Here is a 24181-nt window from a genome sequence, read left to right as displayed (position 1 = left end):
CATCTCAATTCTGAGAACAATCTTTCTCAGACTTTCTGGGAGCATATAGCAATTACGTAGGATTTACAGTTTTGATTTAATCTCTAAACTATCTACATTGCTCCAGAGTATCCCCCTCCCCTCCTTCACACTGCTTCTGTTTTGTTTAGGGATTCATATTTTTGCGTATGAATGACTGTGCTTCTTAAATGCCTTCAATCCCATGATTCCTCTACTCCAGTTCATTCTATAGTCAGACTCTGCAACTTGTTCTAATTTTGGTGCCATATTCACGATGCTAGGAAAATTTCAAAATTAATGCTGTACAATTAAACAATTGGCCAATATTCTTTCATCAAATATTTATTGATAATTTGCCACCAGATACCACTGTATTGAGTGCTGTTGCTGAATCAGCTTTGGGTTCTATTTTCAAGAAATTTACAGTGCAACTAGTGCCTCATTTTTCTCCCCTCTCCCCTTTGATTTACTATTCTTCAGGGGTTCTGGCCTTGCTCTCCCTTGGCTCAGCAGGCATGCTCCTGCCCAGGGTTTTTGTCTTGGAAGTTCCATCTGCCTGGCAAGTTCTTTGTCCTAATCTCTGCATGTTTTATTGCTTCACTACATTGAAGATTCTGCTACAACACTCCTCTTTCCAGTAGACTTCCCTAAACACATTGCGTCCTAGGGCAAATTAGGGATAATTAGGCAGCTTCAGGGGCAGTGCGCTTAGGCAGGGACTTCAGGAGAGTTAAGGAAGGCTCCAGAAATAAGGACAACAAATTCCAAAGGGGACTAATTAAACACTCCAACTAGGGGTAACAGGGCATTCCAAAAAAAGGATGATAAAGAAAACTATGCTAAGATAAGGGCTGGGACACAGAGACTTAGTTCTGGGCACAGAGACATTTAGGCAGTGAGTGAGACCACCGAGAACTAACCAATCACAAAGAGACTGGTGGAGCTTTAGAATAATTAGAGAAAGAAGGTACATATTCCTAAGGCATGACTCCACTTGGGCTTCCTTGCCCCTCCCTGGCCTGGTTCCACCGGCCTGGGAGTCCCACTTTATTTCTGTCCCCTTTCTCCTTAATAAACTTTTTCTTTCTCTAAACAAATCTGCCTCTTCGCTTGCCTGAGCTTCAGCGAAGTTCCTGCTGCAGCTTCTTGAGACACCATGGTGGTCTAGTGGCTGGGACTCAGCGCTCCCACTGCAGCCTGGGATCCTTTCCTGGCTGGGAGACTAGGCCTGAAAACGTGAAATTATGGTATCAATACTATCTGAATACTCCTTTATTATCTATTCTTTTTCCTGCTTTACTCTTATCTATAACATTTAATGTATTGATTTGCTAATTTGTCTCCTGTATGTCTTCTCTACAAAAGTATGAGTTCCATGAAGACAACGTTTGTCCTTTATGTTCATTGCTTTATCCTCAGCTCCTAGAATGCCTCATCCATAGTGGGTACTGCATATTGTTAAATAAATTGAAGGAGATACAATATCAAGTAGACAGTGCAGAGCAAAGTCACAGGGAAGAGACACCTTATTCCAGGAAGGAGGTGGGGGGGTTTGACCCAGGTCTCCAGTGATGTAAATGATTTAAGGATGCAAAGATCATAAGGGAAGGGGGGTGCGTCATTCTATCACCCACCATATTGAATCTTTTATTTTCAATAGACCCTTTAATGTTTATCACACCACCTTGATTGAATATATTTTTGTGGCACTTCAAAAGGGCACAGAAGATCATCAGTGTGGGCCTGATTGTGTGTGGAAGTGACAGGGTAAAGGTGTTGGTTGGGCAGCTCATCAAGTATCAAAACAAAATTGCACAGAGGATTTCTGTGGTATAGACAAAACCACTTGGTTAGACAGCAGTACTTGCATCAGAAACGTGGAAAGTACTTTCTTTCCTTAATTGTACATAGAGAAATGGTCTTTTTCAGGCACAATTTCATTATCTTTAACTTAAACAACTATTTCTTTTGATATCTGAAATACTTTTCTCAGGGCAACTTACTTACTATATTATTATCCCTTAGTTAAGATTCAGTGTAGGTGTTTTAACTATTCCTGCTTTTTCTTTTCAGTCATCAGCAGATTGATGAGGGTCGTCAGTCCCCATGAATCATTTTAAAATTTATTTGCATTTTCTTTGATGAAAGACAAGTCAAAGAAAATAATTGCAGTTTTCAATGCTCATTGGGATATTCTAAGAACTTTCTACAGTAAATTATAGGGATGTGATAAACATAAAGAACAACTGCTCATTCCTCATATCTGATTGCTTAATATCTCACACTGTATCACTTCTACCACAAACATAAAATTTAATATTCTCCAATGGATTCTTATCCTTACTCTGTTACCCTTTCTTACAATGTTTAATGCCACACTTTTATATGTAAAGACTTAATGTAACCTTAGTCCATGCAAATCCATGTAATTTTATGCACAAACCTTTTTACCTTGCAAAGAATAATAAATGTGTTTGTGGTTGATTCCCCTCCCAATTCTGACAGATGGGAAAAGGCAATATCATGTTATATAATAGATAGTTATATAGCAGTTTAAAAAAAAAACCCACATACACTCATAATTTAAAAAAAAAACCACAAGCACCCACATTAGAAAACGAAAACAGGCATGTAACAGATTAATTATGTAGTTGTTATTAACTCTTCAAGGGGACTCTTCACTTTCCAAAAAAGGATTCACTACAGATTTTTCTTTAAATAGTAAGCTCCACTAGTGTACTTTAGATATAATTAGATCCACCTAATTGGATTTGTACACATTTCAGGAACTGATTCATTGTGCAAAGAAATGGAAAACCCATGTTTGCTTTGCTACATGAAGCAAAACCAGCAAATATACATATGCTCTATCTAAAAGGTGCCAAACACCCAGATGTTTGGGAAAACCTGGATATTTGACCATGTGTTTGAGTACCTATCCAGATGCTTAGCACTATCCTTTGTGGTCTGGAATCTCTCTAACAAAGTAGGGGGAGGGGGTGCAAATTCACTCAAACATGCTCTCCACTGCTAAAATTAATAATGACATTCCTTTCAGTCCTTTGGGTAGGCAATTTAAAAAATGACCACCTTCAATGAAACTTTTGCCAATGATACGTAATTTTCCTTAAGTAGAGGTTGTCTATTTTCAATGTGTTGAACAATCCACATTTAAAGGTCTAAAATGAATACTTTAAAATTAGTCTGGGCAGCTCCCTGCCCACCTGTGACTATGCAGGTGACTCTCTTTTTTCTTTCTCCTTTTCCTAATAAACCTGTCCTTTTAAAATGTAAAGAAACAAGTAAAATGTGGAAGGCAAAAAAGTTATCCAACAGAGAGGAAATGAACTCTGAACAGTATTGTTCTTATGAAGATGGGCTATGAAATGCTAAAACACATGACTGCTGGCTAATGAGATCAAAACAAACCAAAACAAAACTTTCCACGACCATTTCACCTGAAATAGGAGAATATGCCCTTCACAGCATGTTGCTCACCTAACAGATACCTCTGGCACTATAAGACATACCGTAATGCTTGACTACCCAATGATGATGGGGTTGATTGTTTTCACAAAATAGTATTTGTAATGTTTGATACAAAGAACTTCTAGTGGTCTGAATTGATACATTCATCTGTAATAACTTTGTATGTGGACACTTTATGAAAAAGAAACTTACTTATTTTAGGTAAAAGAGCTGTAGGCATCACTTCCATATGTGGTCCAAAAAGAAGCCTTAGACATGAGTGCTCCCTGGGTGGTGGTGCTTTGGTAGAACTATTAATCTTGACTAAGAAGAAAGAGAATGTGAGGTACCTGGATTACCTGAAAAATTCCAGTCTTATAAGTCAACCAGGCCAAGGATGGACTTAAAAAAAAATTGTATTTTTTTTTATTGGAATAAAGTTGGTCACAACACTTTGTATGATTTAGGAGTATAGGTTCCCTTATCTTCAGATGTATTTGCCACACTATACCCACCACCAAAGCACCAGTAATCACCCACTATAGTCCCTGGGTCTTCTGCCTCTTTTGTTTGTTTCCCCCCCACTCCTTCTGGTAGCCTTGATGATGCAATTAGATTTCTAGGGTTTAGTTTCATTATTCCCTTTTTTTTTACATCTCACACATGAGTAAAATCATCTGGTGTTTGCCTTTCTCCTTCTGACTTATTTTGCTTATCATAATTCCCTCCAGTTCCATACATGTTGTTGCAAATGGCAAAATTTCAACTTTTTTTTAAATAGTTGAGTAGTATTACATTGTGTATATATACTATAACCTCTTAATCCACTCATGTTTTTGACCACTTAAGTTATTTTTAAGACTTGGCTATTTGTGAATAGGAGCTGCAGTGAATATAGGAGTGCCTATATCCCTTTGAAATTAGTTTTTTTTTGCATTGGGTAGATAATTAGGTGATAAATTACATAGTCATATGTTAGATCTACTTTTAATATTTTGAGAAGCCTCCACACTGTTTTCCATAAGACCCATAAGATTGGGTCTACAATCCCACCAACTGTGCAAGGGTTCCTTTTTCTAAAGATGGAATCCTGGCTGTTTTATGCTCAATGCATGCTTATATAACTTAATTAGCCATTGCAAAAATTGGGAGGAATAAAGTTGATATTGTAAGTTCCTTGTTTTGTTTTAATGAGAAATATATAGGGCTTACAAAAGAAAGGTAATTTAACAATTTTAGCTCCCTTTGAGTTTTGAAAAATTTATAATTTACAGAAAATTAACACCAACTTTAAATTGTGCTTGGCTTTTAGGCATACAAGCTTTGCATCATTTTCTTGGTTTCCTAAGTGTTATCTACAATGAAGGCAGAATAAACAATCCTGTTCCATCTGGGGTTATCCCTGTCTACTGCTCCACTCAGCAGATGAGATGCTGAGAAAAGAGCTTATAAAGCCCTGAGCCTGTTTTCAGATACATTTCCCACAGAACTACAACATTAAAAATCTGTTTCATTAGTCACTAAAAATAAGTGGTTATAATGAACACATGCCACACACTCAATGTATGTTATTGGGTCTCTTTTAGCTGGATGAACTTGTTTGGGTAAAATGCTGCCATAATTAACAGTGTTTGTAGTTTAAAAAAAAACAACTCTTACAAAAATACACGTTTTCTATTAGAAAAGTATGATCTTCTTAAATGTAGCATCTTCAAATATTCCACAGGTCACTTGTTCTTGCATCCCTCAGGACCCCGTTATATACGGAAGAGCCAGTGATAACTTCTGCTAGCTTCTTAACGCTGGGTCCAGTTCTAAGCACTTGAATTTAACTAATCCTCCTGACAACTCTATGAGGTAGGGTATATTATTATCCACTTTCAATAGATGAAAAAAACAAGACACAGAGAAGTGATTTCCCAAAGTTACACCCTAAAGAAAGAGTGACAGAAGTATAACTTCTGGTGCCTGGTTCAGTCACCTTCACACATTCAAGTCTGTGCTCCTTTGCTCTGTGGAGAGAAATAAGGGAAGCTGGCGTATGGTGTGATACCTCAGTTCACAAATGAAAAGAATAAAAGAGCAAGTTAACACAGCTATCCACTTAGCTTGTAACCAAGGCTCATGTTTCAGAAGTTTATAAGTAGCATTGGACATGCAATTCTGGATGAGAATGAGCGGGGCCATCCTTTGGGGTGGAGGACAGAGAGCTGAAGCCTCCTTCAGAGACCTAGAAGATAAACTTAGTCCAGTCCACGGCAATAGACTACATCTAATATGCTAGTGTTCTCAGGAAACAGAGGAATATACGTGTCAAAGAAAGCCCTGGGAAACTTGTCCAGGGGGGCTGTTTGCCTACAGTTGCTCCCTGTTAGAAGTATGGGTGCACAGAAATAGAATGAGAGTTAAGGTATATCTTTTACTACTAAAAATGGGACAGTTATTAAAAATTCTGCAATTACTATGCATGATTTACATATAATTCCTCCAAATTTATTCTTCTGGTGTATTTACGACCAAAGGAGAACAAAACTCTTCTGTAAATTTTTGTGAACATTTGAAAAGTTATTCCTGTTGCTATTTGAATGGCAACTCATTAGCTATGCCCCATTTTGGGAGCAAAAAACACTACTGGTCAGAACTATGTTCTATTCTGTTTGATTAGATATTGGCAGGATACACAGACTTTAAAATGGATTGTCTTAATTATGCATGTTAAAAGAATAAATAAGACATTCCTAAATGATTAAGATATTTCTTGTTTTTCCCAATTTTCTACAACTGATTAAATTTTTATGATATCCAAATGAACTCATTGTTAAAAAATTAAAACATGCATGCTTTCTAATTTGCTAATTACTATAAAAGAAAAAGAAGAAAAACATAAAGCTATATTTGAAGTTTTTTGTTCAAATGAAAGTTTTGGAGAAAACATTAGTGAAAAGAATAACATCAGTAAAGTCTTAGTCCTGCCACACTGTCTGCATATTTCTAGGTAGGTATAAGAGTACAACTTTGGTGTAAGACTTACACACACACACACACACACACACACACACACACACACACACACAAATATTATTCGGCCATGAAGAAGAAAGAATTCTTGCCATTTGGAAGATAATGCCTTGAGGGCATTATGATAAGGGAAATAAATCAGACAGAACAGAAAAATACTGTGTGATATAATTCATATGAGAAATCTTAAAAAGAACCCAAATGCCTAGAAACAGATGGTACACAGGGACTAGCTGGGAGAAAGGGAGGAATGGGTGGGGATGGATTGTAGTCAAAGAACACATTTCTTATTAAAAGACAAAAAGGTTTTACAGATCTAAGTTAACTGGTGACTTCAGTTAATTAGACTGTTGGAAATGTGAAAGTTGTTAGGAGAAAATATTTGGAAAGTTCTGATCCCCAAATGGTATGTTAGGTGATGGATGTTAGCTAACCTTATTATGCTAATCATTTTGTAGTATATATGAATATCAAATCATCACATTGTACACAAATTTATATGTTATATGTCAATTATATTTCCATAAAGCTTAAGAAAAAAAGACTAACTCTAGTTATTAAACTTTCATTAATTGGTCACTGCTCAAGAAGGTTAAAAAATCAAGATACTAATCATTTTGCATTTTGTAATAACATGAGCTTCTTAGGACTATTTAGAAATTTACTAGAAATTACTAAATTTATGTTTCAGAATTTTGGGAGGATATAAACCTAACATTTTGGTTATGGAGAAATCTTTTCATAGGTATTTTGATGCTTGATTTATTCATAATATATATCATGGGTCATGCAGCAGGTCCAGTTTTTCATGTTCTGGAGTCTAAAAATCACATTTATATTTCAGTCTAAAACCCCTACTCATGGTTCTGTATATGAACCAAAAAGCCAGCTGTGCCTCAGACCTTGGGCTCAGATCATTTGCTGTTATTAATGGGGTGCATAAGGCTAAAAGCCCACTTGCTACCCAAATGGAAACCTTGTAAAAGAACAAATCCCCAGTGTGCTCTTTGGTCTATCTGTTCTCTATCTTGGGTTTCAAAGCAGAACCTTAGCATTAGCAACATACTGCCGAGCACAATTTGTATGGAAACAAATTGGGATAGATTTGTTCCAAGCTCAAAAATGATTTTTCCCTAATGTTGGTCTAAAAGACTTGATGAAGTCTTGGTAACTTCAAGCACAAGCTAGTCATCTGAAAGTATGGACAGAAAGAGCAGTTGTTCTGCTCAAGTTATATGAGTTGACATCTTTCAATTTCCACCTTCAAGGTAAGGATAATTTTCTCGTATGAGATGCTTATTGCTGTATACAACCAATGTGTTTTTTAGGGCACATAGTCATTTACCCCATCCTCTCTTTACCTATCTCTTCCTCTGTAGTCCTCCAGGTTTTACAGAAGAAATGAGTTGTTCCCATTTATTGTTCATTCAAAGAATTCTGAGACTGTCAAGTCTGATATTTTTGGACTAAGTGAGTGGGTCAAAATGGATGTAAATGAATCAAACTTTCAATCAGATGTGATTTGAGTATAGAGTGCTATAGTTTAGTTGTAATAGGAAGTATAAGAGCTTAAAAGGCCCAGAATAATTCAGACTAAAATATCTTGGGGTCTTTTTCCATTTTAAAATGAATTGAGCAATTCTGTGTGGTTGAGGATTGACAGCATAATGGAAACAACAAACTGCAGAATTTCTCACCAGGTAACTGCATTAGTAGCAAAACTCATAATAGTCTGTTGGTTAAAAAGAATATGAAGGAGCCTTCTGTTTTCTTATGAGGTGCTATATTCTCAAAGTTTTTAGTCAATTATATTTAGATACTGCCAATTGTAGTTATTAGAAAATGCTCTCTGTCCTGTAACTTTCAGCAATATAATGAAAGACTAGATAAACATTATTAAAACTGCTTCCAAATAGTGCCTTCTATTTATGATGCAATTATAACACAAAATATCACTATGCATTAGCAATCCTAAACATTTCCATATGTTCCTCAGGACTGATTAATGGTTCAAAGAGTGGGCAAAGGTTTCAGTGGTCTTTGAAACTTTTATACTTCACTTATTTCTGGATACAACTTTCTGTGGGATAAAATGTATAGCATACATATTATAGACAGTTTTAAAATTATATAAAATTTATGAACATTTTTGCTTATATGTTCCACTTACCAGAATCAAGAGGCAACTGGAGGCCAATTTTGTGTGCTCAGGGATGGTAGAAAACACTGACAAAATCAAGCAACCAAAGACAAGGAGAAAACTGTAAAACAATAAAAAAGAGAAATCTCATAAGAACCTTGCCTTATCATGATAGACTCAAGTTCTTGTTTCTAATGAAAAGGCATCAGACCCATTTAAATTGGCATTGATTAAAAGTTCTGAGAGGGACTAGCCAATTTGAATATCAAAGTGCAACATGATCTCTTGTGCAAATGGGCCTCCTTTGCCTCTTTATTGATGAAGACAAAGAAGGTTGCACGTGCGTGCGTGCATGTGTCTGCATATTGCATTTAAATGTGTGCATCTAAGAATTTGAATTTTTCATAAAGTTATTTCCAAAGCAGGAATTCTGAGAAAGTTCTGGAAAGTGTGTTCTCAATTTTGTATCCTGGGAACGCATGCCGAAGCTGTTCTCCTTTCAAAGAAGCAGAATCTGCCTCACATTTGGCAGCATGAACTATCAAGTGTTCTAAGTGGTTATTACTAAAGCCACTGCTATTTTGAGAGTCTAATATTGTTCATGAATCCTCATTTGTCATTCATTTATAATAATCATAAGAATAGAAAGGAAAGGAATGATTTCCTCTGCTACATGTATACTGTCCATTTCCTTCCAGTCAAACTGCTACAGAAATGACCACTTAGCACTGATTTTCATACTACAAGGGTAGGGAACAGAAGTCAGGGGCAGCTTCTCTACCAATCAATCTACAGACATTTTTATTCCCAGGAAATATGGAATTTCAGATTTTAGAGGGGGAGTTGAGTTCTCATAGAAAATGATTAATAGAAAGGGTAGGTTGTGGTTTAAAGTCGAAGCTACTGATCCTAAAATGTAAAATTTAAACAATGATATCTGAACTATTTGCTCTGGGTTGTATTTTCCACGTTTGCTTATTACTATGAAGTTTATTCATTAATCTCCCTTAAAATATCAGTTTCTGTATTCCTTAACATGGCTATAGATTTAATCCCTGCTTTCTCTTGGTTTGCCCTGACTAGCATGCAAGTCTTTGTTATAGATTCGTAAGTCTCCCAACCTTGACCAGGAGTATCCAAGGGCCTCTAGCCAGGGATTGGCAAATTATGGCCTGGGGAATGAATTTGGCCTCTAATGCCTGCTTTCGTAAATAAAGTTTTATTGGCACATAACCACATTCATCTGTAACACAATGTCTATGGCTGCTTCTGTGCTATGACTGCAGAACTGAGTAGTTACAACAGATAGTATGACACACAAGATTAAAAACCATACTCTGTTCTTTTAAAGAAAAGGTTTGCTGACATGCTGGTAGCATGCATTCCTTTTTAAAAAAGTATCTATCTCAACACACAACCTAAGTGAAAGTTCGTAAATGCTTATGTTCTATATGGTGATAATAATTATAAAAGCGGGACATGGTGCTAACCCCACCTCACATGCATTATCTCCGTTATTCTCACAAATTGATCGAGCAGAAAATCAATATTCATGTTTTACAGACACAAAGACTGAGGACAACATTTTGTGACTCATCCAAGGCTTGACAGTATTGTCGACTGAGCATGCATAGATGAGAGTGGCAATGACATTTTAGACTCAGCAAGGCTTTTGGGGAAACTTCTCTATCCCTAGAACCTAGAAGGAAGAAGTTATTCCAGATAGAAGAAATCTTCATTGGGAAGCAGTTTACTAATTAAAAGACCTCGTACATGATGTTAATTATTCATAATACTTTGACTCATGTATAATGATTCAAGATAGTTTGAATTATACTTCAAATTGGTTCTAATGGACTGAAAATTGTACATGAAAAATCAAATTCCAGTGCAATTACCCACCTACTTCCCAAACTTCTAATGAAAAAATGAAATTTAGGGATCATTAAGATATCTGGGAGGATGATGCAGCATTTAAATAAAGACAATGACAGATATATCCTCTCTGGTGAGTGGCTTTTAGATATACCCTGAGTCCAGGCTCACCAGAACACATTAAGAAGAGCAAATAGGGGATTAGCTATTAACTAAAACAACTTCCCAATGGTTGTGTCCTGAGCTCTGTGCTCAAAACATATCTATACTGTGGACTATTTTGCTAGTTCCTGCACTAATCTTTGGGTGTTGTTTAATCTTTTGCCTTCATGTCACTGTTTTGCCTATTTTCTTCTTTGAACTAAATTTACCCTCCTTTCTAAGAAAAGTAGTCCCTGCATTAGGATTTTCTTATTTCTACAGAAGTCCATTTAAAGACTGCAAGTGGAAGACATTCACTGCTCTGGTGCTCAGGGGACTATGGATGGATAAATACATACCTTCTTTCTTCCCTCCTTTTGTGCTCCCTCCCCTCCCTTCCAATTCTCAACCATTCATCCATTTTTCCATTCAGCAAATACTAGGCTGAGTCCTGGGGATATGAAAATAAGCAAGAGTCTTTTTCTTTTTTATCTTCATGGAATTTAAAGAAAATCGAAGTATACAGAGTAGTAAACAGAAAATTAAAATTCTGACCCACATCATGGTGGATAAAAAGGTTAGGATCACCTTCTCCCCCGTCTGATTTAATTTGATAAAAAGCTTTGCTTGGGCACATCATGGATGCTTGTAGAGCAGATTATGTCCAGTTTCCAAAGCCGAGGCTTCAAGCACAGGTTCATTTAGCAAGAATTAAAATGAAGGGAAAGAAAACCATTCGGATAAGTTCTGCTAGCTCTGTCAAGTGTACCATGACATGTCACACTATTGTCTGTCACACAAACACACAATCCCCAGCCACTCATAAGAATAATGCAATGATGAATAATGCAATGAAGTAAGGGATTTGGAGCTGATGTATAAAGTAGATGTCTCACAGAGCTATGCCTGGGCGTTGGCAAATTAATGACATGGACCTTGGGGATGGAAACAACTGCACATGTCCACCTAGGAGATACTTTCTGTAAGCACTTTATAAGCTTTTCATGTTCTAACTGACCGTTTAAGTCAAGCACACTCATTAAGAAAGCTTTGGTGCAGGGGATGACTTAAAAAGAGTGGAATCATCAGTTTAAAATAAAAATTGCTAATAGGAAGCAGATAGAGTCTTTTAAAAAAACTTTCAGAAATAACTTCAAAGAAAACTCAACTCTGCCTATGTCTCCTTATAAATTGTAAGGTTTTGCTTTAGGAAGTGTGCATTTCAGTACATTTGATGGAAGACTTTGCAAATGCATCATGCATTATGACTGGAGCACACATGTAGCATCAGTGACCAGAGATGGCCCAAGCTGACCCCTGCTTGGAGGACAGGCTGCCCAGTAAAATCAAAGCCTCATCATCAGAGGAAATGCCTGCAGCCCATTCTTTTCTTCCAGCATCCTAAATTTACCTTTCTTTCTAAACTTGGCACTTTGTAATATGTCCTTTATGCATAATTTTTCCATCAATGAAGGGCATTTTGCATATGAAATCTATCCATAGCACACCCCAGCTTCTGTTGAAAAGAAATAAAAATTAAATATGATATTTCTAGTATCTTTAAAGGTGATTTGGAATATTTGATTGAAAATACTGCATGATTCTGCTTTCCAAGTGCAATGAGGCTTAAATATTAATAAATACCATCACTGTAATATATGCAAAGTTGCAAAAATTGGGTCATCATTTAGCAGTTTTGAAAAATGAAATATTATATTTTACATGTGTATAAGAGGAAACCAGATAGAGGAAACAGCAATTTCTGCTGTATGTACTGAGTCTCTTAAAAGGACTATAGCTAATAAGAATGAGCTATAAACAAAGCAAGAGAATCCACTGGCTGTTCAAATATGTAAGGTTGAAAATCCTCTCCTGGGGATAACAAGATTCGTATTGCTTGAGTCTTCAAATTAAATACACTTACATTAAAAAAAAATCCTTTTTCTTGGACTTTTCTCCCTACCCCCCCCCCCCCCCCCCCACACACACTTTGTTTTCTTTGGTTAATCTCCATCAGTTGGGTAGTCTTCTTACTCAGAGTAAAGCATCCCTTGTGAACCTAAAGGCTCCATTGTGGAGTTTCAGGCTTGTGGCCTCCCCTTCGAACAATTCTCACACTCAAACAAAGAGGCCCTGTTCAGCCTGATCTCACCCCAGGATTAGGGAATCCTTGGGTTTCTGACTGAGTCTTCTCCTCCAGACAGGGGTCATTTTTAAAAGTTATGGCTACTGCTGTTGCTGATTCCCTGCAACTTGAGAAACTGAACCTTCCAGCTGGCAGAGCCCTCTGGGCACTCTGAGGCAGCACCGTAATGTACAGGCCACCAATGTTGGAAGACTGTTTTCCATTTTGAGTCAAGTCTCCTTATTTGGGTCCTGAACTCATCAGTCCTTGTTCCTGCTCTGAACCATGGAGGACACACATTCCCTCCTCCTTATGTTAGTTCCATATTGGAGGTTGGTTTTATCATTTCCCCGTCAGTCTTCAGATTAAACACCAAATTCAGGTTTTTGTCTACTTGGTATATGAAACAATGTCCAGATATGTCATTCTCCTTGTCAATGTTTTATAAAGTATGCTCAGTCTGTTATTATATATATATCTCAAAGTGGGAAACAGGACCATCATTATCTTTCATTCTAAGCACATGATTTAGCATTTCGGTACCAACATAAAGTGTCTGCACTGCCAATTCTTTCCAGGGTATCCAGATTCAAACATTCCACTGTCCAATTATTAGCAAAAGTTTGGTTTCAAAAAGGACTGTCCTGAGGATATGCATTTGCTTATTTTCCTGTGCCTTTCCTGCCACATCCCACCTCTCTCCACCTCACCCACCCTACAATACCACACCACAGAGCAAAACTGACCACTGACAATCTGTGTTCTTGGACCTTATTGCCTAGGTCCTTCACGGAAATACTTTCACTAAATTGGGTTTAATTTTCTGCAATCTTCTTGACAAGGATTAAAAAGCTTTCAACCAATTTACTTTAAGAATTTCTCTGGGGGCCTCCCTGGTGGCGCAAAGGGTTAAGCATCAGCACTATGAAGCTATCCACAACTACTGCAGAATAAGTTTGATCCCCGGCCAGGGAGGTGATCCACATGGCATAGCACACCTCTCCTGTCTCGACCACTGCTCCCCTCAGCAGTGTATTTCAGTCAATCCACCTGTTCTGCTCCCCACTCTGTCTCTGGTGAATCCTCTCACCCCCACACCTCTGGCCTGTACCCCAGTTCTTATATGCATATATAAATTAATCTTTTTTAAAAAGCTTCTCTGTACTTCACTATGTATTCACTTAATGAGTATCACATGAAAAATTTCTCTCAGGATTTTACTGCAAGAAAAATATACATTGCTTCTGGACAAAATGATGGGGCTTTAGTGTATGGAAACAGTGATCTTTTAACATATTTTCCTTTTTGCTTTGGCTTCTAGGAAGCTCAGAGGTGAATATGTGACATATGTGAATAATGGCACAGATCTTTCTAGTATGCATGTTTATGGATTACTTCCTAGTTGACTCTTTTATAGTCGCATGTTATTTTAGACACAAGCATTTATAGGCATTGGGAACTTAGGCATGGTCTGAGCCTAAGAAGGCTTTCATTTTAGTGGGAAGACAAACTTTCAGTTACTTTCATTCACTTATACCTTATGAATTTTGTTAGCAGCTGCAAATTCTTTCTGGATATATAAATTATTTGGGGTAAGGTTGACTAAATATGAAAGCAATAAAGATGCCTATCATTATTTTCCTTGAAATAAGAGTACTGATACAGCCGGAAGTTGATAACTTTTTAAAAAAGCAAATGACACCAGTGACTAAAATTTATCTTAACGTAACTAACCTGTGGAATTGCTTTGTATTTGTTACTTTTACATTTTATGTTAGTCTTGATTCATTTATTCCCAACATTAACTACCAATATCCTATTCTAAGAATCTCCAAATGTCATACAATTGTCTTCAGAGTTTTCTTTCAAAGACTGTGGTTCATCTTTGGAATTTCTCACAAGGTAAAAATCCTCCCAAGAGTTATATCATCCTGACTGAATTTCTCCTTTCTCTCAAGGATATTATAAAAACACTTTCCAGTGCTTTGCTGGAATCAAGACATTTTATGAACTCTATTCCCCGATAACCTAGACATAAAATATAGGCTAAGTTGGTAACAGATATGGGAAATATAGAAGTGGGAAATAAACATACTTTAGTGCTTTTTGCCTCGATGAACTTCTGTTTGCTTTCTAGTCATCATAGTTGTTTTTCTGAATTTATTAAAAATAATTAGATTAATATTTGATGTGGAATATTTCTAGGAGTTTTTATTCCAGCTCATAATATACAAAGCACAGGGGTCTTCTACTTTACTCCTTTTTGCCACCCAGGATATTCTTTTCTATGTGCTCATTTGGCATTATGACATTAAAAAATTTACCATGGGGCCTCCCCGGTGGCACAGTGGTTGAGCGCTGGGTTGCGAAACTGCCTGAAGCCTCTGCAGCGCCAGTTCGATTCCCGGCTGCTCCCCGGCCACCGGAGGAGGGTCCCACATGGCGCACAGACCTCTCCTGCCGCCCGCTGCTCCCCTCAGCAGTGTACTTCATCAGTCTGCCTGTTCTGTTCCCTGTTCTGGCTCTGGTGAATTCTCTCACCCTCCCACACTTCTGACTGTACCCAGTGCTTGTATAAATAAATAAATAAATAAATCTTTAAAAAAAAAAATTACCAGTAAAAGTAGTCCAATTTCATGCACAAATTCTTTGATGCTTATAAGTCAAGAGCTAGCAACATGATCGTATTAGAAATGACTGATTTTCCCACCATGTATTTTCACTTTCTCTGAATCATATTTGAAAAAAATCGCTTTTGGCTTGAAAATTATTATTTTCAAAATACAATAATAAAAAGTTGGTTAGGATTTGAATTGTTTTCTCTCAGTAATTGTAACAATGCTGGTCCCGAGAGCAGGACTATATTGTTTCTATTTCCAACCCCCCCCCCCCAGAATAAAAGACCTTTATGTGTGGTGGCATGTTCTGATCTATGAGTCACTTGAAATTGTTCTTAAAGATAGTGGTTCTTTTCTTCATTTAAATGAGTTCTTAGTTACATGTCTTCCATTTGAAAATAGAGAGTAAACATCTGAGTTCTTTGGAGGATTTCTGGCTAGATAGATTGGTTTCTTTTGATGCTTCTTTCTAGCTCCTCTTAGAGAACTGTGTCCAGGGTTTCAAATCTTTTGTTTTTACTATTATTGAAAATAGTTTTCCTAACTTCTAACTATGTTTCTTTATTTATATTCTGTCTGCTTTAGTCTGTGCATTTTATAAAATGAATTGTAACCTCCTTGAGAAGTGGCCACAAGAAGGGGAAGTTTACACTCTTCTTAATTGCTGTCCCATCTTGGTTCACATCATAAATCTGAGGTCCTTAAAGATTCTCCCTGGGTCTGGAAGGAATGATGTGCTATCAAAATGAAATAGAAAAATACCTATTTTACAATTGCTGTCAAAAGGTATATTTTCATCTTAGTAGATGAAGGCAGTCTGTGATTGAATGGAATGACTGGGAATGATCTTCCCAATAGAACAAGGCAACAGAGCCTGAGGTCTGCATTTTAGAAACACATCAGTCAGGTTCTTGCCTCTGCAATTTATGTTTCTAGGTCCTTTCTTTTTTTTAAGATTTATTTATTTATGCATACAAGAACTGGGGTACAGGCCAGAAGTGTGGGGGGTGAGAGGATTCACCAGAGACAGAGTGGGGAGCTGACAGTCAGACTGACTGAAATACACTGCTGAGGGGAGCAGCAAACGAGTCAGGAGAGGTCTGCTGCAACATGTGGGTAGCTCCCTGGCCGACCAGGGATCAAATTCGTGTTGCAGAGGCTGCTGATAGCTTCACAGTTTTGTGCTCAACCCCTTGAGCCACCAGGGAGGCCCTCTATGTCCTTTCTAGGAAAAGATAACTGAAACTGAAAAACAGTGTATAATGTGTAGAGAAAATGAATTTAAAATAACAAGCAAGCAAAAATAGTCTTTCCTATTAACATATAGTCAATGCATGTAACAGGATAGTGTTCTATTTAAGATTTAATATTTAATATTTTGTTATATTTTCCCCCATAGAAAACAGCACCATCTGAAATTATCATTTGCTTGTTTATTTCTATCTCCTCTGCTAGAATTTAAGCTCCATGAAGATAGAAACCTGTCTCCCTTATTTGCCACTTTTTATTACCAGCAATCACAATCAGCATAAATACTAATAAATTTGTTTATTCATGCAGCATGTATTACTCAAGTATCTGCCATGTACTAGACCATGTTCTAAGTGTTGAAGCTATATAACAGTGAGTAAAATGGACAGAATTCCATTTCTTATAGAGCTTACATTCTAGTAGAAAGATAGGTCATAAACAAAGCAAGCAGATAAGATGTATACAGAGTGAGAGACTGATAACTGGATGAGAAAACACACAACAGAGAAGTAGGATGGGAGGCAGATGTTGGGGGTTTAAAAGTTTGGACAGAGTTCCAGGGAAGGCCTTACAAAAAAAGATGACATTTATTGAATTTCAAAAGTGAAATCCCAAGATCCATCAAGCCAAAATAATAGTGAATTTGGAATTTAGCCTGCAGAGGCCTTCCAGGCCCTGTTTCCTAAAATGGGACTGATTTTATCATGCTTATTTCCAGTTTTAAAACTTATGGTTCCTCTCCCTTGCTGTCACATTCAAACTACTTTCTGGCTTTTAAGATTCCCACTAGAACATTAACTCCCCCATTCTTCCAGAGAGACCCGCTGGGCAGGCCTGTCTCCTTTCTATTTTCTGTACAATATCATGCTGTAATATAATAATGTGATATAATAACAGAACTTAATCCTTCTGTGTGCTGTGTTCACTGCCTGCAGCCATAGTCAGCAAGTCACATGTCAGCTGGTCCCCAAGCTTATGCTTTCTGTCCCATCTGGAATCCTTTTTCCATATTTCTGCTTGCTTCTCTCCTGTAGTTGCTCTAAGCATCAAATGAAATTGTGTCAAACTCAGAATGTTTGTTTTAACATAACAGGTAAATAAGTACCAGATTGAATTAAAAGTGCCAATTGAGCATTGCACTAATACATAATTGCTACCTAATTTCTGCAAGTTTTCATTAACAAGGATAACAATCATGACAAAGTTAAATTAATTTAGCAATTAAAATCTCTGCTTATAAAGGAAAGGTTTTGAAAATGTAAAACATGAAAAAATGCCCAGCAAGTTATGAGGTGCTCAAATAATTGGACTGTGTGTCTAAGCAAACCCACTTGAAGAATGAGGATGTATTCGTTGGGTTTAAGCTTGTACGACAATGTTCTAATGTTCTCAACGTTAACTGGTGACAGTATCTTCTTAACATCCAGAGCTTTGGCGAGCTGGACCTCAGTGTTCCATCCCTCACTACTCTAGTTTCTGGGAAATGACTTGAGGCTGCTACCCTAAATAATCAGTAGTAGCACTGTGAAACTGCTGGGCTGCAGTCAGTACGTGGAAATGAGCCGCAGTTGAATTGACCAGGCAGAGATTCATCATTACAATGATCACTAATGACTGCTGACTGAGGCTGCTAGGCTAATGACCAGGCAATCTGCTAGTCCAGGATGGAAAAAGGGGCCACAGCAAAGGAACGTGCTAATTATAGCCAACATGAAACAAAAGTGATCCGTAAAGGGTGTAGAGGACGCAGCATTTGTAAAATCTATGTGAATGTTCCTTTTAAAGTAATCTTTTTAGAGATAATTTCAGTGCTGACACTATGGAAAATAATCCAGTCTAATAGTTTTGATAATATGAACTCAGGTGGATTAAATTTTCCACGCTTTGTTTCAAAGGGTCTGTTTATGCTAGAAAGTGAGCTAAGGCAAGGGCTAAAAACATATGTTAAGACGTGTTTGACAATAGTTGCCTGGCCTGAATCTTTTTTCCCACAGGAAAGGTCTCAAATTTATTGGGCCAATAATGATTTAATCATTGTAATTTTCTGTGACTATATGACAATAACCACTATGTTACCAGAAAATGAAAAATAGAAGTTCTAAAAGAACATTTATTTGAATAGTATTATTAATAGGGAACAAAAGTAAAGGGGGTGTAAAATTATTTTCCCCTGCAAGTAAAAAGCAATTTTAAAGTTTTATAATTGATAAAAAAATCAATTATGAATTTGAAAAGCAGATCTTCCTTGAAAAGTTTTGAGAGCAGTCATATTTTGTGAGAAATCTTAGTGCACATTTTTGGTTACATATACATACAAGAGGACTAACTACTTCTTATGCAATGACAGTTTTAAAGATCTCAGGGAATAAAAACGTGCAACCAAATGGAGCCACAGGCTTTGCTGTGGTGGCTATGGGCCAGGGAATTGCTACTGATTTTCTCCACTCTATTTGGTCTACAGAAATAAAGTAGTCAAGTGACTAAAACAGCAGAAAACAAAATCTTCTTGGCAGTATACCTTATGATGTGGTACAACATCAGGAAAAAAATAAGCCCAGCAGCAGATGTCTCCAGAGAGTAATAACCATAAACTCTGAAACTACTACACATGTAAGTACCTGCCCAAGGCATGTGGGAGATACACCTTTCTCTTCTCATTGACCTAAAATGTACTTGGTGTTCTTGGTGACTGAAGGGAGCATAAGAGGCTGTGTTGTACTGGTGGAGTCATTGAAGTATTTTATAAACCAGCATCGCTGGCAAGCAGTGGACAGACTCTAGGCAACCCACACTTCCCGCCTCCAAAATATCTTTTCAGTTAGTTTTAAATGCTGTAGATACTTTTGAGGTCCAGTCAGCAATTGAAAGGACATGTTTTCTTTTGCTGCTGCTCTATAGGTAGAGACAAAAATTTTTTTTTGGCCCAAATATTGAAGTTGCTGATTCCATGTAGATAAAAATACAAAAACAAAAGATGAGGCAAAAAAGTGGCTCCATCTACTACATTACCTCTGAAAATTCTATAGATATTTGCTAAAATTTTGTTATTGTTTCAGGTACACAGTTAAAAATAAAACATGTTAAAAGTGATGGAAGATGTAAAAGTAGAAAGTGGCATTACGTGGATATTTTCCCTAAATCTTCAGTTTCCATGGGCACTCTTCCTTCTACCTTAAAATGAAAACATCAGTTTGCTCATCAGTTAGGTTACAGGAATGCATTAAACAACCCTTACATCCCCATTAGCTTAAAATTCAGTTGCTTCTGGATATTCTGATGTCTCTGCTTCTGTTCAGAGAACAATGGCAAGAAGGCCATTCCGTTGAAGAGCCAGAAATAGCTTCTGATTCCTGGGCCCTTCAAAATGTTTTAATGGAAAACATTGTTCAATTAATGAGACTGGCAGGGACCCAGAACTATCTACACAATCTAGGGGAAAAGAACTACTTTCCATTTGTTGCCAGAAGAAATTCTAGGCTTTGTCCTCTCCCACTAGTTATTGTCATCTGCAGGAGAGGAAGAGAAAGAAGATTTACAGTAAGGATTGGCAAACTTTTTCTATAAAGGAAGAACAGTAAATACATTAGACTTTATAAGGCATATGATTGGTCTCTCTTGCAGCTACTCAGTTCTGTAGATAAAGTGTACAAGCAGAAACACATTAAATAAATGAATGGGTATGGCTGTGTTTTAATAAATCTTTATTTATAGAAGCAGGTGGTGGGCCATTTGGTTCATGGGCTAGAGCTTGCCAACTTGATTTAGAATTAAGAGACAACAATGTGTTTTTTATTCTTAACTACAAGACTACTTTAATTCTCCTGCTCAACAGTCCATCTCCCAGAAAGGTTTAGTGAGTCTCCTTCTAATCAAGTCTTTGTGATAAAGGGCCCTCATGAATAAATTTCTTCCAGAATTTATTTCATGTTTAAAGGTTATCATTCAAAATAAATTAAAAATTGGAAAAAAGATTATTTTTATTATACAATGCTTTCCCCCTCTTTCAATTTAAAAATAACCAAAAGACAAATACATGCAGGCAAAGTGATATCATATACCTTGAAACTTTTTGGGAAGGACTGAATTTAATACTATTTTGAGATTGATAGAACTAAGAGAAAGCAGTTTCCTTTATTCTTATTTTGTCATTTGTATTAGATGAAATCAGTTGATTAGAAGACTATATATAAACTTTGTCTTTTTTAAGTTTTGCTTGTGGAAAACCATAATTGAGAAAAAAGCACTAGGAAATGAACTAGGTACTACTATCTGTAATGGGTATCGGACAACCTTTTCATTACTATAAAATTCCAAGAGCTTGAGAAGTTTCCCAGAGTATATCTCTTTGCCATGAAGCTTTGGGAAACAAAGCCATTTAGTGTTCTCAAGCTTCAAAATGATTTCTATAATAATTCAGACTTTTAAAGTATTTCCACAGAACCCTTACATTCCAATAAAAAATGCTTTAGATGCATATATACATACATACTTTAAAAATCATCTGAGAATAACTCTCTAACATTCAATGTTTAAAAAAATCCATGGAAACTCTAAAATGTACTATAGACCCTACGGCAAATTTTTCCTTTCACTGAGTAAAATACAAAAATTTTAGACTTGGATCTCCTTTATCTAACCAAATAACTAGAATCCTAATAATATAATATGGCTGTGATAACCAGTAACCTATGGCCAATAAAGTATTAATTGAAGGCCACGTGGTGTAGAAAGCGAAACAACTTTTTCTACTCACTCAGGACATCAGTGAATGAATGAATGGATATTGTTTCTTCTGCTTGCCAAAATGCTTCCTTTTCTGGTTGATTTAGTGAGCCGGGGAGATTTGGTAGAACTAGCATTGGATTAGACATTAGATGGCCTGGATTTCAGTTAAGCTTCATTACTTCCTAGTTTGGAACCTGAGATGGTTATTTTATGTGTCAACTGGATTGGCCACATGGTGCCCAGATTAAGCATTATCTAAGTGTGTGTGAGAGGTTCTTCCCAGATAAGATTAGCATTTGAATTGGTGGACTCAGTAAAGTAGACTGTCTTCTCTAATGTGGATGGGCATCATCCAATATATCAAGGGTCTGAGAAGAATAAAAAGGTGGAGAAAAGAGGAATTTACACCTTTTATTTTGCTTCATGCTTGAGCTGGGAAGTCATGTCATTGTCTCTCAACACTGAACTGTGATTCATACCATCTGCTCCCATGGTTTTGGGGTCTCGAGCCTGAATTATACGAACACTGGCTTTCATGGGTCTCCAGTGCAGATTGTGAGCCTTTTCACTCTCCATAATTGTGTGAGCCAATTCCTGATTATATAGAATACAGTTTATTTATATATATGTATATATAGATAGCATTTATTGAAAATATTATGAGAAATTGGTTTCATGCAATTATATATATAATGTATGTATATATGTATATATATGTAATATAATATTCATATCTCTTATTGGTTCTGTTTCTCTGGAGGACTCTGAGCAATACAGAACTCTTGGTGAATTCCCTGATATTCTCTGAACTTTGGTTTCCTCATTTGTAAAATGAGAAGTCTAGTACTTGCCGTGCACAGGTAAGATTTGATTGTGTATATGATGAAATAAAAGCATTACACAAGCAAAGGGTGCTCTTGTGAGAGGATTATAAAGTCCTTGAGAGCCGGGCTTTGTCTTACCTTGAATCTAAGAAAAAGTTACTGAACACCTACCTACTAGGTACCAGCATTACTTACCAGGAACTTATACAAAAACAGCTCAATAATTACTCATTGACTTGTATTAGTTAATGGCAAATAGATATTTACCTATTTCACTAGAAAATGCTGGTCCTTCTAGGATGGTTTATATTTCTACCCTAGATTTCTGAAAGGAAGAATCTGAAACCTGCTTTCAGACAGGGAAGTTTATGATTGAATTGACAGTGATTTGCAGAGGTAGAGGCTGTGCCAAGTGCTGATATGGCTAGACATTCTCTTTACCAGTTACTAGGAAGGCAGTATAGCCTTTGATACCATGGAAAATCCATAACAAACAATTGTTCCTATTTCTACAAAAAAATGCCTGTCACAAAACTCATTAGAACATATTTAATACCTCTTATAAAGTTTAATTCTTCTCAACTGAGTAATTAGATTTGGTATTTCTAAAATGCATGTGGAGAAAAGACTACGATTTTCTCTTTTCAGATCACTGTGTTGATGTTGTGTACATGCGCATAGGTAACACACACATGGTGCTAATCAAACTACTGAACAGTCACATCAAGGTTTAGATATTTAATTCCAGGAACTTAATAGTTATTTTGCTTCTGTAATCATAGTGGGGGAATCAATGGAGTATAAAATATAAGGAGCAAAATAGAATTAAGCATGTTTGAATTTAGGAGGAATATTTTCTTGATAGCATTTTTCCCATAGCATGTTCACTATGCAGGTTGTTTAAACTCCTGCTAGGCACATATATATATGCAGCAAAATACAAGAATACTAATTTAATTTCTGTAATGGCAAAAAAACCCTTTAAAATGATCATAATTAAAGATCTCATTATAACATAATGAGATATTCATTATAACATAATCAGATATTCAGAGGCTGACATCCAGAGTCCTTGCTCACGTACTTGAATTTCTGAAATTCTCTAGATGCCCTTAGACAAAATAAAGAAAAATAAAAATATGGAAATATATATAGAGGAACAACAGTTGACTAATTTTGTGGATGTAATGCTGAATTCAACATACAGGGACTTCCTTTGACCTTTACGGTATGAGGCCTGAGAATCTGACAACCAAGAAATAATTTATCATTTAGAAATGCAATAAGTTATCAGTCTTCTCAGCAATGTTTAAGAGACAAGACACAGAACAGAATGACACATAAGTGGGGGAGACCTGAAAAGGGGAATTCTGACACAAATTGGGGGTGTGATGAAAGTTAAAACAATATTCCAATACTATTGGTGAGCTGTCTTCCCAATGGAGGGGCGACCACTAATCAGCAAGCTAAGTTACTATGACAAACTATGTGAAATTCCCATTAATGTATTTCAGAAAGAGTCAAATTTCAGCAATTTTATATGGTTCAGTCTTACAGGTTATCCCTGCATTATGCTTATACTTTGTTGCATATTTAGTTATACACTGATACACATTCAACACAAAGTTCATATATATCATATCCCCAGATTCAAGAATAATTTTTTGGGGAGATGAAAGAAAAACTCACTTTCAAGCTAACAATAGTCATAAAACATTTTCTCTGTCTAGAGGATTTGTAGTTACTTGTTTATATTTTCAGATAGTTGTAGCTTGTATTTTAGGAAAGGTAGCTTAGTAAATATTAAAAAATACCTGGATTGACCATTTAAAAAATAAATATACTTAAAAATGAATACATTGAAATTGGGAAGCAACTAAAGTTTCTTAGAGAAGCCACAGTACAGTTGGAAAGCTCAGATTGGGTATTTTCCGCTTACTCAATTCAGTTTTAGGTTAAAACTCAATTTCACCTACTGACTGGATGACCAGCCAAA

The 24181-nt window shown here is 36.5% G+C and overlaps 1 protein-coding gene across 1 annotated transcript in view; it reads right to left on the bottom strand.

The window, feature by feature from the left end:
* Positions 1–24181, bottom strand: part of KCNQ5 (potassium voltage-gated channel subfamily Q member 5) — a 504482-nt gene that overhangs the window by 172606 nt on the left and 307695 nt on the right. The window contains 1 exon segment of the mRNA XM_054698932.1: positions 8657–8747. Within this exon segment, the coding sequence (XP_054554907.1) occupies positions 8657–8747 (91 nt within the window).

This window comes from Talpa occidentalis, unplaced genomic scaffold, assembly GCF_014898055.3.
Source record: "Talpa occidentalis isolate TD23 unplaced genomic scaffold, MPIMG_talOcc4v2.1 talOcc4.2, whole genome shotgun sequence".
NCBI classification, from domain to species: Eukaryota; Metazoa; Chordata; class Mammalia; order Eulipotyphla; family Talpidae; genus Talpa; species Talpa occidentalis.
The sequence above is the reverse complement of the archived record's forward strand: the minus strand, read 5'-3'. Positions and strand labels throughout refer to the sequence as shown.